This window comes from Cicer arietinum, chromosome 8, assembly GCF_000331145.2.
Source record: "Cicer arietinum cultivar CDC Frontier isolate Library 1 chromosome 8, Cicar.CDCFrontier_v2.0, whole genome shotgun sequence".
NCBI lineage: Eukaryota > Viridiplantae > Streptophyta > Magnoliopsida > Fabales > Fabaceae > Cicer > Cicer arietinum.
This window is the reverse complement of record NC_021167.2, coordinates 12,383,994-12,398,359: the sequence shown is the minus strand read 5'-3', so window position 1 is coordinate 12,398,359 and position 14,366 is coordinate 12,383,994. Positions and strand designations below refer to the sequence as shown.

The 14,366-nt window shown below is 29.1% G+C and overlaps 2 protein-coding genes across 3 annotated transcripts in view; both read left to right on the top strand.

The window, feature by feature from the left end:
* LOC101498057 (exocyst complex component EXO70C2-like) overlaps window positions 1-142 on the top strand; it is a 2,377-nt gene extending 2,235 nt beyond the window's left edge. The window contains exon 2 of the mRNA XM_012712139.3: window positions 30-142. Coding sequence (XP_012567593.1) covers window positions 30-142 — 113 coding nt within the window. The remainder of the gene's footprint in view (window positions 1-29) is intronic.
* Window positions 143-8,304: 8,162 nt separating this feature from the next.
* LOC101497731 (uncharacterized) lies at window positions 8,305-13,003 on the top strand. 2 transcript variants are annotated; one of them, XR_012161465.1, is made up of 4 exons: window positions 8,305-8,463; window positions 8,574-8,799; window positions 9,785-11,564; window positions 12,651-13,003. XR_012161465.1 is itself a non-coding variant. In XM_004516330.4 (3 exons), exons 1-3 carry the CDS (start codon window positions 8,418-8,420, stop codon window positions 9,837-9,839), a joined length of 327 nt encoding a protein of 108 aa, XP_004516387.1. In that variant the 5' UTR covers window positions 8,305-8,417; the 3' UTR covers window positions 9,840-10,065. The 2 variants fall into 2 exon arrangements, 1 of the variants encoding a protein (XP_004516387.1); XM_004516330.4 differs by lacking the exon at window positions 12,651-13,003 and having other exon boundaries at window positions 9,785-10,065.
* The last annotated feature ends 1,363 nt before the right edge of the window (window positions 13,004-14,366 follow it).

Below are 14,366 nucleotides of genomic sequence, written 5' to 3'. Positions count from 1 at the left end.
GGTAAGGTTTTCACAATATTTGGATCCAGGTAGACAAACAGAGAAGTATATTAAGTTTCAAGCTGAGGATATAGAGAATTACATTGATGAGTTGTTTGATGGAAACCCTCACCATCAAGCAATGGCCAGGAAGAAAGCATGATCATTGATTAATTAACATCACGTTTTACATATATATGAAGAAAAAAAAGAGGAACGGTTGATCCAACAAGTGCATATATAACTATATATTTGTTTGTATGTATGACATGACAGTAGGTAGGTTCTGTATTGAATTAAAGCTTAATTTTCTTGTGGTTGTGGTTCTCTTATTACTAAATTGTAATTGTTGTAATTGTAAAACTAAAGGGGGTGGGTGGGGGTATTTTGGTCATTTGTTAATTTATGTATGGCCTTTCTTTGTTGTATACGGGATTCGGGTTAATTAGCGTTTAGGGCGAGTTCCTCTCTTGTATTCATTCAAATTTTTATATCACTTCACATATATATATAAATATTTTCTTTTCTTTGAATTCACCTTTGAATATTTTTTTTTTATCTTGTGATATTTGGTTGAAAATATAAGTGCAATTGTCATGATTAATTGTTTTGTCGAGGTTGATTTACTCATTTGCAATTAGATTTTGATGGAACATTATATAGATTTTTTTTGAATGAATAAGAAGTCTAATTTTGTTATAGATTAAAAAGTAAATCAAAGTATCCTTGAGTTTCAGCTCAACTGGCAAAACGTCGAGATTAATTATTAAGTTTGATGTATTGTTCTCGTTAGAACTCGACATTCGCAGCTATGCAATTAGATTTTGCTGGAATATTATATTAACAAAATTGGATTAATAAAAAGTCTAATTTTGTTATGTGTTGTTGTCTGGATGAGAAAGATCAACGCCAGACTCCAATATATAGCGAATAATGGTTTAAATGTTTCAACAAGTTAGAGTAATCTTGTGAGATAAAAGAAAATTAATAACAAGAAAATATCAATATTTGACAACGACAAAAATTAATAACAAGAAAATATCAGTATTTGATAATTCTATTTTATTAAAATTACTATTATTTTATGGATATTGTTCTACGTATAGGATGTCGTTATAAATAAAGGAAAAGAAATACATAAGTAAATATAATTGCTAATAGTATATATGAGTTTGGAAAGACTCTTAGGAATTGGTTTGCAAAAAACTCAAAAAAGTGAGTTGAAGCTGCAAATCATCTAGGAGTTGGTAAAGATGTGTTTGATGATTCAAGAATTTTTATAAGCGAGTTGAAACAAATGGAGATATGTAAATGTATATGGAGAACTTTTGCAACAAGAAGCAAGAAAATTGGAAGCCAAAGATAAATATGATTTTTGATGACATTGAGGTTGCTTGAAAATTTGGGGTTTTTTATGTTAAAAATTTATTAAAAAAGAAAAGAAAAATAATTGGAGATATAAACCTAACCTATAAAAAAATTCTTCAAATTATTTTTTATCTTTTTGGCAGAAATTATATACTACAATGTCCTTTTGAAATATTTTTTCTTGTCTTGAAAATTACCACCTCTGTAAAATATTATTTACTTGCAATAGGATGATTTTGTAAACTAATATTTGTTGTCTTTTCGTTATCTATACGATTTATTTCGCTAGCATCTCTACTTTTTTTTTTTTAAATCTCGTAATATCTCCAAGTCTTGAATAATCATAGGATGTAAATTAGCGTCAGTAACAATAACATTGAAATATATCATACTTGACATCATAGCCTTTGAGTTGACTTCCAAATCAGAAGATATTTGATGGTTTTGAACTTTGTTCTCCCTTAACATTGCATCACTTCGATAAATAACAACATGTATATCCGAATATTGATGATCTTCTTATAGATGATCAGTACTAGCTGAATTAGAAAAGTTGGAACCAAAGACCTCGTGAATTACATTTTTAGGACTCACGGAAGATTCGACCTCAAATTTTTTTAAGTCTTTGGAATTTCTGATTTTTCAAAATCAATTGAGTCTAAGTCAAAAGTTTTTCCACGATTTTTATTAATTTTTTCTTAATCAGGGAGAGAAATTTCATGAAAGTTGTGCCTCTTAGATCAACATTAAGGACACAATGAGTACTATTACCCTAGATATCTTTCTTTGTACGTTCAGTTTCGACCTTGTCCAAAGCAACAATGTTTTTAGGAACATACTTCTTTACCAACTTATCTGCAATGCCTAATAGAGATGCTAACAAATTGAGTCATTCCATGACCATTATAATTTTTTCCACAATTGTCTTTGGAATGCCCAATAGTCTTACATGCATGATTCACAAAATAATGAGAATTTTTCATAATCAATGCAAACAAATAATGCATACTCTTCATGTTTAACAATAGTGCAACCTTTGTAACATATCCAAATCGACCAAAACTCGAGCGAAATGTCTCAAAGTTTTTGAGTTCGTTGCTTCATCAAGAGATAATGGGGTGCCAATTCCTGAAGCAATTGTGAAAATGATTTTTGGCCTCTAGGATTCCTGAGGCATATTGTAAATATGAATCCAACATTGAACCTTTGTGTTTTTTTTACCAAATTCGGATTGAAATCTTTCGTCCAAGAGAAAACTCGAATAAGGTCGTGTTTCATATTTCAAGTTCCAATTGTTCGAACACTTTGCAAATCGTCTAGATAAGCAAACGAGAACTCATAAAATCCTTTCCCAAGGGGAACAACTTTCCATGAACCAATTGGTTTGCATATTGTTAAAAGCTTTTCATGTAAAACTGACAACGTAATCGGTGTATCACCGTTGGACATAATGAATTTACCACAAAGGTTATTCTTGCAACTCGTCAAACCTAATTGATATTCATCTTTTGAAATTTTAATAGCGAGCATTGACCCTTTGATACAGGTTTTAGTAATTGACTCCAAGGAATATTACATGAATTCTTGAGATCTTGTACAAACAATTTAAATAGGGGTTGTTGAATACTAACTGACATAGTTGGTTTGTTGGAGGAATAGTTTTTACCGACGTTGAATCACAAAGATCATACCATGGAAGCGGTTTGCGCAAATAAGTGGTTTGAATTTTATTTTTTGCCACCACCAAAGATAAAAGTTGTGCAAAAGCATAAGCCATGTTCTTGTCCAACACGAAATTTTGGGTTAATTATGGTGAAATAGTTTGATTTGGAGGGAGGAAGCATTATGCTCACAAGAAAAAAGATGGCTCAACTAATTCTAATAGTTTTGTTTGTTGTAAAGAAGACTCAGATAATCGGTCTAAATGAGATTATAAAACAAATTGATTAGGGTTTAAGAATGTGGATGAGAAATCAATGATGAATGTATCATAATGTGGAGGAATATAACAACGTTTTATATTTAAAAGAAACAAATAATATGTTGTTATTTAATCGAAAAGTTTTAAAATTCCAGTATCATAAGATTGATTAAGAGGGATGATAGTATCGATCTTTGTCATAATCAAGATTTTTAATATTATTCTTGGATTGAAAATCATAACACTCTTTGACGTAGTTTTTATATATTTTTTATTTTATTTTATTTTATTTATACTATAATACTTTTTTGGTGTTTGATTTATGTGTTGTAGCTAAATATCACTAGAAGGGGGGGTTGAATAGGGATTTTGCTGTTAAAAATATTTGAAGTGGTTTTTAAAAACTATCCTCTCTCTGAGGATGGCTAGCTCGAGGATGGGATTTTTAAATCGTTAGATCTAAGCTGAGTAAAAAAGTAGGAGCAGAATATGAGGGACACACACACAATTTTATATTGGTTCACCCAAAGATGGCTACGTCCAGTCCTCACACCCTTGTGAGATTTCACTAACTTTCAAACAGATCAATCCTCAACCCGATGATGATTACAAACTGTGTATTATCAAGCTTCACCAAGCTTACAATCAATTTCCAAATATTTCCAAGCTTCACTCACTAGGAAATTACAAAGTAGAATGAGAGTGATTGATACTTAATACTTTCTCAAAGGATATACAAAGATATAGTGTAGGATCAAAGAAAGTAATAAGGGAGGATGTGATTTGCTTCTTGAAAGCTTTAAGATGCTTGATCTTTTTATGCAAGTGTGTTGTGTGTCTTCCAATGGAGAGCTTGTATGCATTTTATAGAGATCCAAGCCCTTGATGACCGTTGGAGCTCATTTTCAAAGGACCCAAGGTTTTCATCATAATTACAGAACTGCCATTCAGCTTGTTAGGCTTAGGCAGATCCCATCCTCTTGCAGCATAGCTTTGATCTTGACATGTCCTTGCTTTTTCACTTTAATCAGAGTGCAAGGTTGTTTCTGAGCTGCATTTTTCGTAGTCTTTAAGGTCTAGGTTGGCTTCATCTTTTGAGGTGATGTTGACAAGAGAGAAAAAGCCACTTTATGACATAGGACTGTCATACTCAGTCCGAGGATCAGATCTGGCAGCAACATGTGATCTTCCATTTTTGGCTTGTTTCAAGTTGCCTTTTGTTAACTTGACTTCTTTATGAATTAAAACGTGCAAGCCCATTAAATGTTCAGATTTTGACTTTTGCACATGCTTGATAGGTTGCTTTCACTTTTGCTAGCCTATCCTTTACATACTAGATCTAACCATATTCACCTTTTTCTTTTGACCTTTTGACTCTTACTTTTGAATGTTTTGTTTATTCATGTTTGACATTGTTATACATTTGAATAAACACATTTGTTCTGGTGAGAGATCAGATTGTCCAAATCTGGAGTTTTTCAACTTGCAGCCCATCCTCACGTTTGCAGCAATTTCCATCCTCACGAGGGTTTTCCATCCTCAGGCCAGAATCATTTTTTCCTTCTTTTTGCCTTAATGATTAATAACCTATTATCTTATATGAATACACTCAAGAGCACATGTTAGTCATTAACCACAATCATAATCTCTTAAGTAATTTTGTTATCATTAAAATCATTTGAGAGATTTTGTCTCAACATTATGGCCCTATGTTTTTGTTATGTTTCCTTTATTTTTATTTAATTTTATTTAATTTTTGAGTTATAGAAAAAGATTATGCGTGAATTCGACACTTTACAATTGTGTGTCAGTTATTGGTGGTATATTTATCATTTCATCTATGAATAAAAAGTAATAGAAAAATGAGTACTAGAAAACATATTTATATCTATTAAAATATATTATTAGTTCGTTACTCTAAAAATATATTATAAAGAGACTAAACAAATGACATAAGTAAAAAATTATTTTTAAAATTATTAATGATGAAAATTTTAATAAAAATAACACAATAATCTATTTAAGTGATTAAATTATAAATTTTTAAATACTCTCACGGTTATATTAATATAACTTTGCACAGCACAACCCACCAAAACTTGTGAGAGAGACAATACATGATAAGAAGCTTACTTTTATTTTTTGGGAGGACGAGAGAAGATAAAATTTCAAGTTTAGAAATTAGATGTGATGACACATCATATTTCTAAGTAATCAAATTATGATAAGTATCATTATTAAAGTCAATGAAATCAAATCAAGTAACCCACAATTTCAAGGCCAATTAATATTTTTATCAAAAAAGGTTGAGTAATAATATAATTTAAATCTTTACAACAACAATATAATTTAAATCTAATCATTCATGGTGGTTCAATATGCCTTATTCTCTATTTTGTTTTCTTTTCTTAAAAGGAAAAGTCAATCCATTCAACAACTACTACGTACCCAAATAGACATCACTACAACAAACTCAAATACCAAAAGCCAAGAAACAATGAAAATTGAATAACAAAAGAGATAAAAGCTAAACCCAACCCAAAGCTTTCAAGTCACAGAAGCACACAAGTGGTTGTGCATTCCACTGATTTAACCATAATGAAAGTGGATTTGGCTTTTCTAAACTTAATTATTAAATTAAATGAATTAATAATTAAGATTATAATTTGTCATATATATATATATATATATATATATAATATTATTAATTTTATTCTTTAAAATAATTTATTAATTTACTTTAAAGGAGTCTAATTCAATGAAAAGTGTTGTATTTTGATTTGAGCCAACACATTAAAAAATTATACATTTCAGAAATCAGTCAAAATTGAAATCATGTTGTCTATTTTTCTATGGCATACCATTAAAGTAAGGTGATATGAAGTTATTAGAAAAAAATACATGGATATTATTAGATATTAGTGTAACTTTGTTTTATATTGATAACGCATATATTTTTCTCTCTTAGTATAATAATATAATTACCATAGAAAAATTTGATATTATATTAATTGTATCATTTATTATATATTAAAGATTAACGTTCACCTAATTGGTATAGTAAAGATTAGTTCTACAACAACTGCTCTTAAAAAGATTAGGTTATCTCTTCTTCATTCGTTAGAGATTGGTAGTTTAGGATAATTTTATATGTTGAAATTAATCACTCTCTTTAAATTATTATTTTTGTTCTCATTTTCTTAAATAAATAATTTCTACACAAATTTATTTATTTTTTTATATTTTTTGTGATTTAATTATCTGAGTACGACGTTGTTTTATCCATCGTCTTGGTGCAACGTTGTTTGGTTTTCCTTTCTTATTAGATATTCATTTTGATCTATTATAAGTTTCAATTATTTAATAATTTTGGTGTCGTAAACATTATATATCTTAAAACATAGGTATTATATATACTTGAATTTTGTCATATTTATAGTTATGTTGTTGATTTATACTATTAATTTGGATGTTGTGAATTTGTTTTCATATTCATACTTTTTTATTTTAATGACTTTTAATTTATATTGTATCAATACATTCTATCCATTTGAAAGAATATTGTATTTTTAGTTAAAAAAATATTAGAATATTATCGTTTATATAGTATTTATGGATTACTATATATGTGGCTATTTAGTGGATAAAAAGTTGCTAGTAGAATTTTAATCTAAAAAGTATTTAATATTGTAGATTTCATTGTATTTTTTTAATAATAATACAGTTAAAGGGATGCAGAGTTTCGGTGTTATTTTTTCCTTTCCATTTTATCTTTTAACTAAACTATTTTCTTTTACATTTTATTCTTCTTTGTAAAATCATATAATTGATTATCCTGTTAAAATATCTTCAGTGTAGCCAATTTTTTCTTTAAATGTAACCATTCACTTGAATTATTATATCCTTTCTCTTAATTTTTTTAAAGAATCACAAAACAAAACAGATAATATGTACATTTTTATTTTTATTTTGACTTAATGATAATATATACATTAAAAAAAGGTTTATCCCCGTGACATAGATAAATTGTGGTGTTAATAAAGAGATGGCGTTAGATTAAGGGTAGCCTGAAACGGTGTGACCGTGAAAAGCAACAATAAAGAAAGTAGAAACCTGCCCCACTATCTTAAGTCTATGTCTATCCAGGGATATAAGAATCAAACTAAGGATTTAATGAATATAAAAATTTGATTCAAATCAATTAAATTAGTATATATTTGAATTTTAATTAATTATATAACTTAATTATTATTATTTACATCATTTTAAATATATATCTTCATCACTATAAAGCATAATTTCAATTCCAATTCCCAATTAATTAATCAAGAAAACTATAAATACACCCAAAAATTGCATCTACCAATAGTCGAAATTATAAATAAAACATTTTAACCAATGCCAATATAAAAATTGAGTAAACTTTCTGTCGACAAAAAATGACATTATTCTACTCTTTCCACAACAATCAAAACAAACTATTTTTAAATAGTTCAATCTTTTATCCTTTCTGAAAAATGACCAAATATTTAAGTCTATCCATCCACCTATGTTGCTTTTGTCTTCTTCTCAACAAAAGCAGGTCCCACTCACTTCCATATTTACTTATCTTATGTACTCTATAATGTACATAAATGGATAAAAAAAATACTTTTTTGTTCTTCAAATAAAAAAATTTATTTATAATTTTACGGTATTAATTCAACTTTAATTATTTTAAAAAATATATATTTTATTTATTATAGACTTAGTTGCAAATTTGATTATTCTATTTTAACTAAATTACGGAAATAATTTTTTATTTTATTTCTTCTCTATTTTGATCTTCAAATAGAATTATAGTTCAAAACATGATGAAATGTCATTTTATTGTGTTTATTTAAGTCATATTATGCCTCAAAAATATCATGATGCAACTTTGAAACCAAAACGAAAAAAAAATAAAATAACAAAACTATTTTTGTAATTCAACTAAAATAGATAATCAAAATCGTAATTAAATATTTAAGTGTATAACTAAACAAATTTTTTATTAACTATGATAAATAAAAATATCTAAATAAATAAAACTCATCTAGTACATAAGAACAACCATAAGCAACATGAGAAAGAAGAGAACAAGAACTGAAATCACATCAAATAAAATCATATGAGTAATTACCAGAGACCACCTCAAGAACCTTACCCTCCACCAGGTACTTCACTTTCTTCTTTCATTCATTCATTCATTTTCTTTCTGTTTTTATTTATTTAAATATTAATTTTGATAATACAAATTTGGTTAATTGAATTATTACTTTGAAAGGGTTTGGATCTCCTTACCTTCCACCATCACCCCATCTGCATCACGAAGGCTACCATCCACCACCACCACCGCATCACCACCGTCCGCCGCACGAATCCTACCAAGGTTATTTCGACAACGGTCATCCACCACCGCCTCCTCCTCCGGCTCCGTCTCATTACCACTACCAACATATTGATCATCACCGTCATGATGATCACGGTTGTTCTTCCTTCTTCCGTGGCTGGTATGTCTTTTTAGGGTTTTACTGTTCGTTACTATAAGTCAATTTTGATTTTATTTCCGAATTTTTATTTTACTGGAATGGATCTAAGGATCAGCTTTCTAAATTTTGATTTTAATTCATCGCTTCTTAAAATAGTTCTAAATGAAATTAATTCTCATATATTATGGTGAAAAGAGTTTTGCAATGTCAATTAATTACTATTGACTTTTTTTTTTTCATTCTTTTTATACTGTGAAAATTAAGCTCTTCTTAACTTTTGTATAAGAGATATTTATAATGGCATAAACATAACTACAAAAAATAATTAATTTTTTTTTATAGAATATACACGAGTTGACTTAGAAGATAATGAAAGATGAAGAAACTTTTTATAAAGTGAAATCAAAATATTGAAATTTTATAGGGAGTAACAAACTTATTCAAACCTTTACTCTGTTGACTCTGTTGTATACTGATGAGCAGAGTTGAGAAATGGAAGGATGTAGTTTGTTAGCTTTGACCTACACACATCAATACAACATTTGATGGACATCTACTTTTAGCTTTTGGTTTTTATTGTCCTCCTAATTTGGAGAGATTCTGTCATATACAAAGTACACAATATAGTTTATGTGTTTGAATATAAAAGATTATTATATTATAACAAACTTAGTCACATTCAATTTTGATTGGTAATTGGATTTTATGTCCCTAATCTTCAAAATATGCAAACTTCACCGATTAGAACTAAAATATACACACAATAAGTTGATGTATGTTGTTCAAAATTTGAGCTAAATATATCAATTTTTTTAGAATTATTTTTGTTTATATTTTGAGACGGGATTGTACATATAGATCTGTTTTATTTCAGCTTGAGACATCAACTTTTTTTATTAAAAAAAAATCTCAAGAAAAATTCATGGTTTGGTGTGTATTATGCTTCTTCTCATGTTTCTGGTTATGGTTCTAATCGAAGAATAAGAATCCTTCATCTACATTGCAGCTTGGCGGCGCTTTGTTGCTGTTGCGTGGTAGAGGAGTGTTGTTGCTGTTTCTGATAATCACCTCCAGAAAGAAAGTTTCTTCCATTTGGAGCAGTTGGTTATGTCCATATGAAGAAATGTTGCTCTAATTCTGTATATTTAGTGTGAGTTATGGTAAGAAATTGTCATGTATGTTACTTCTTGTTCTTCTCCAGCTACATTCATGGTTTGTAGACAAGTGATCTCATGTGATGTGAATTTATTTGTACTAGTAATGTATTCAAAATCGTAAAATTTGACATGCATAATCTATACAATATAAATTTTTTATTCAAAAAAAAATTAAAAGAAACTGAGATGATTATAGAAATTGAGAGATATATAGATTGAAATGCTCCAAACTCCCCCTCTCTCACTCTGGATTTGTTTTGCTTCTCATCCTCAGAGATCCATTTCCATCACCCCTTTCTCTTTAATGAAGATTTTTTATTTTATTTTATTTTTTATTTATCAACCATTGGATTGATCTAAGGGCTTAGATTACTGCAGTAGAGACTAATACAGAAGAGGATCCGAATCATGTAAAGCCCCAAAATGTATTATCTCATATGCGCTTAACTTACTAATTTTTTTAATTAAAAAATATATTCATTTATTTAAATTAAAATAATATATCAACGGAAAACAAACACATAAATATAAATTTATTAAAATAAAAAATTATGAATATACGAATAAATTTACAACGTTTAAGTTAATAGTACAAAACGATAAAATACTATAAATTTGATGAAATTAAAGTAATTGCAATATTCATTTCGATCATGGTGATGATTTGAAAGTTGATGTTCTGAAAGTTACTGACTGAATTGTAAAATATGTAATTGTGTTTTACTTGATCATGCATAAAGGACACTTAACTTTCTGCGTTAATCAAATTTTGGTTTAAATATATATCTAGTCATCCAAGATAGTGTTTTTGTGATTTTTGTCTATGTAATTCTTTTTAAAATTTAATTATATAGATATAATTTTGCTTTGACGAAATTTTACAAATAAAAAATTTAATATACATGGATCAAATATATTTAATCCATAATTTTTTTTAATGAAAAATAGATTAAATTAATACTAACAGCAACAACAACAAAGACTGCCCTTACCATGTTAGGTCGCACACCAATTTTTCAAAGAAGTGAAACAGAATCCAAAATCAGAGAAACCAGTGAATGTGTTTCCTAGACCGCTTAAATCCTTAATTATCGAATTGCACAATTAGGAATTTGATTCTATTAATAAATCTATGTGAAAAAATGCCGATTATTGCTCCCCTAAATTATCTAGATTCTTTTATGCATAATCAATTAAATTGGGTAAAACAAATTGTAGGACAAACAAGAATTCTAGAGTATTGCTATCGTTGGACAAGTAGTGAATAATTAAGCTAATTAATAATAACTTTGTCAAACTTTCACATGATTTCCTATAATTGCAGAAAACATACTCATACCACCATAAACCAAAACCTTACCCCAATCTAAAAGTGAGAAAATGTCAAAAATTACAATTAATGGAGCTGATCCAAGAGTCGCGCTCTTGTTTCCAAGAATAAACTCAAGTTTATTGATGGAACACTTTCAATCCCATCTCTTTAAAACGACAACTTTGAATCTTGAGAATTGTAACGTAATGATCGTTTCTTGGATCACCCAATCCGTCTCTTCATCGATTGCTCAAAGTATTGTCTACACGGAAACTGCCATTGTCTATGGAATGAACTAAAAGATCGCTTTACCAAAGGTAATCATTTTCAATCTTCAAATCTTCTTCGCAAAATTCATTCAACATGTCAAGGTGAGCTTCCCATGACTGCTTTTTATATTGCTCTGAAAGCCATTTGGATCGAACTTGATCAATTATGTCATATGCCTTAATGCATTTGTACCAAACCTTGTGCTTGTTATGTAAATTTTCTGAAAAATCTAAAGAACCTTAAAGATTCAGAGTTTGTTATTTCTTTCTCCAATGGTCTCAATGACCAATTTTCCTCTGTTAAAACACAAATCCTCATGATGGACCATTTACCCCAATTTCCAATGTCCTTGCTTCAGTCATTCAACCAAAAGGACAAATTGTCGCCACTACAAGTAACATTAGTGATCCCATAGTTCTTTCTTCTTCAGCCGATTATCAACAACCAAACTCACTCCTCCCAATGGTCGTGGTCATGGTTCTGGGAAACCACCTCTTTCTAAATCTTCTAAAATGTGCACTTTTTGTGGAAGGGGCGAGATACTACAGAATCGTGCTATTATAAACATGGATTCCCTCCTATAGATAAGTTTCACAGTCGTTCTCCTATGGCACATAACATTACTGTTGATGATGAAGACACCGAAGAAAGTATTCAACCACAACCTTCTTCTTCCTCTGATGCATTAGGCAGTATTACCATTTCTAGCACTCAATATTAACAATTCTTAGAATATATGAATTCTGCCCAGAACAGCCAAGCATCTAATAATGTTGTCAATTCTTTTATTGGCAAGTCTCCTTTTTCTACCTGTCTTAACCCTCTTCCAACAACAATTCAGGTATTTCTTGGATTTACCCTATTGGATTTTGAATAGTGGTACAACTGACCATGTATCTAACTCTTTATATGTCTTTATTCAATATCATCCTATATCTCCCTATAAAATAAAATTATCAAATGGTTCTATTACTCACACTGTTCATGCTGGCATACTTAAATTGTCTCCTGATCTCATCTTATATGATGTGTTCTTTATTTCTGATTTTCAATTCAATATTATCTATGTTCATAAATTAACCGTTTCTTTAAATTGTAACTTGAACTTTACTAAATCTTCCTATTCCATTCAGGATCCTCATCATTCCAAGATGATTGGATATACTGAAGTTCATGGAGGACTTTATATTATAGCCAATTATGTTTTTCTTGTCCAACATGATTTTGTTTTTACTTGTAATGTTTCCCATAGTCTTGATAATAATTCTTTGAACATTGTGACCAAATCTTTTGATATTTGGCACTATCACTTAGACCACCCTTCTAATTTTGTTTTAAAGAATGTTGTTACTCAATTTCCACCCTTCTAATTTTGTTTTAAAGAATGTTGTTACTCAATTTTCTATTGTTAAATTTGATTGTAATAACATTTGTGACTATTGTCATTTAGCAAAGCAATCTAAGTTTCCATTTCCTTTTAGTTTTACTAAGTCTTTTAAACCTTTTGATTTAATACATCTTCATATGTGGGGTTCTGTTTCTATTCATTCTATTCATGGCCATCAGTTCTTTTTAACTATTGTTAACGATTTCTCGAGGCATACTTGGTTATTTTTAATGAAACATAAAAGTGAAACAAAACAACTGGTGCAAAATTTCATTATGTTTGCTTCAACTCAATTTGATTCTAAAATTAAAATGGTTAGATCCGATAATGGATCTGAATTCTTAATGCCTTCTTTTTATTCAAAACATGGTATTTTACATCAACGGTCTTATGTTGAAACTCCTCAACAAAACTTTGTCGTTGAGTATAATCATACACATATTTTAAACATTGCTAGATGTTTGCATTTTCATGCTTATTTACCTAAGTATCTTTGGAGTTATGATGTCAGTCGTGCAATTTTCCTAATCAATCGACTTCTCACTCCTGTTTTGAATGGTAAGACTCCTTTTGAACTTTTTTTTGGTAAGCCTCTTTTCCTTTTTAATCTTAAGGGGTTTCGTAGCTTATGTTTTGCTTCTACTCTTATTCATAATTGCAGTAAACTCGACCCTCAATCCATAAAATGCATTTTCCTAGGATATAGACCTGGCATCAAGGATTATATTTGTTCTTGCTATTCATACTAGACAAATATTTGTTTCTAGAAATGTTTTGTTTCATGAGTATGTTTTTTCTTTTGCCAATACATTATCCATTTTTTCTAACAAATATCCTTTTCATACTGCTCCTACGAATACTCCTCATGATTGTGATGATACTTGTAACGCCTAAAATTTAACTACGAATGTTGAAAAAAATTGTACATAATGCAGATGAAATTGAAATTTTCAATTCAAAAATATCTTAATGCTTGCAAATAAATAAAAATTCTTTTGTAAATTCTCGAAATAACTTAAAATACTAAAATATTTACAAACTTTAAAACCACTTTCAAGTGAGACTTAATTAAACTATCACTCTAATCTAGACTCAATATGTGATTCAGCTTCTACTCATAACATTGAAGGACTAGTGAGCAATCTGAATACTACTCAGACTTTCAACGTTCACCTATTACTTGGAAAATATCTCTCTCAACACAGTGAACATAAAACTGAGTAACGTAGATTGAATAAAAACACTTATAATGTTTCCCAGCCATATTGGTGTGCTAAACATGAAAAATCTTCTAGACAAATAATACCTCAATTTGATAAAATATTATTTCTTTGTAAGCTATACTCAAGTACCTCTTATACCTCTAGCTTCAAATATTTCACACAATTTAAACCACTAGACATGAGTAATTTAATGACTTAAACTCTACATAACAAGTAAGTCATAAAGACTACATTGATTT

Coding starts and splice junctions, on each gene's coding strand:
- LOC101497731 (XM_004516330.4), top strand. CDS start 8,418: ATGAGTAATTACCAGAGACCACCTCAAGAACCTTACCCTCCACCAG. Junction 8,464..8,573: donor AGAACCTTACCCTCCACCAG/GTACTTCACTTT, acceptor TTACTTTGAAAG/GGTTTGGATCTCCTTACCTT. Junction 8,800..9,784: donor TCTTCCTTCTTCCGTGGCTG/GTATGTCTTTTT, acceptor TCTACATTGCAG/CTTGGCGGCGCTTTGTTGCT.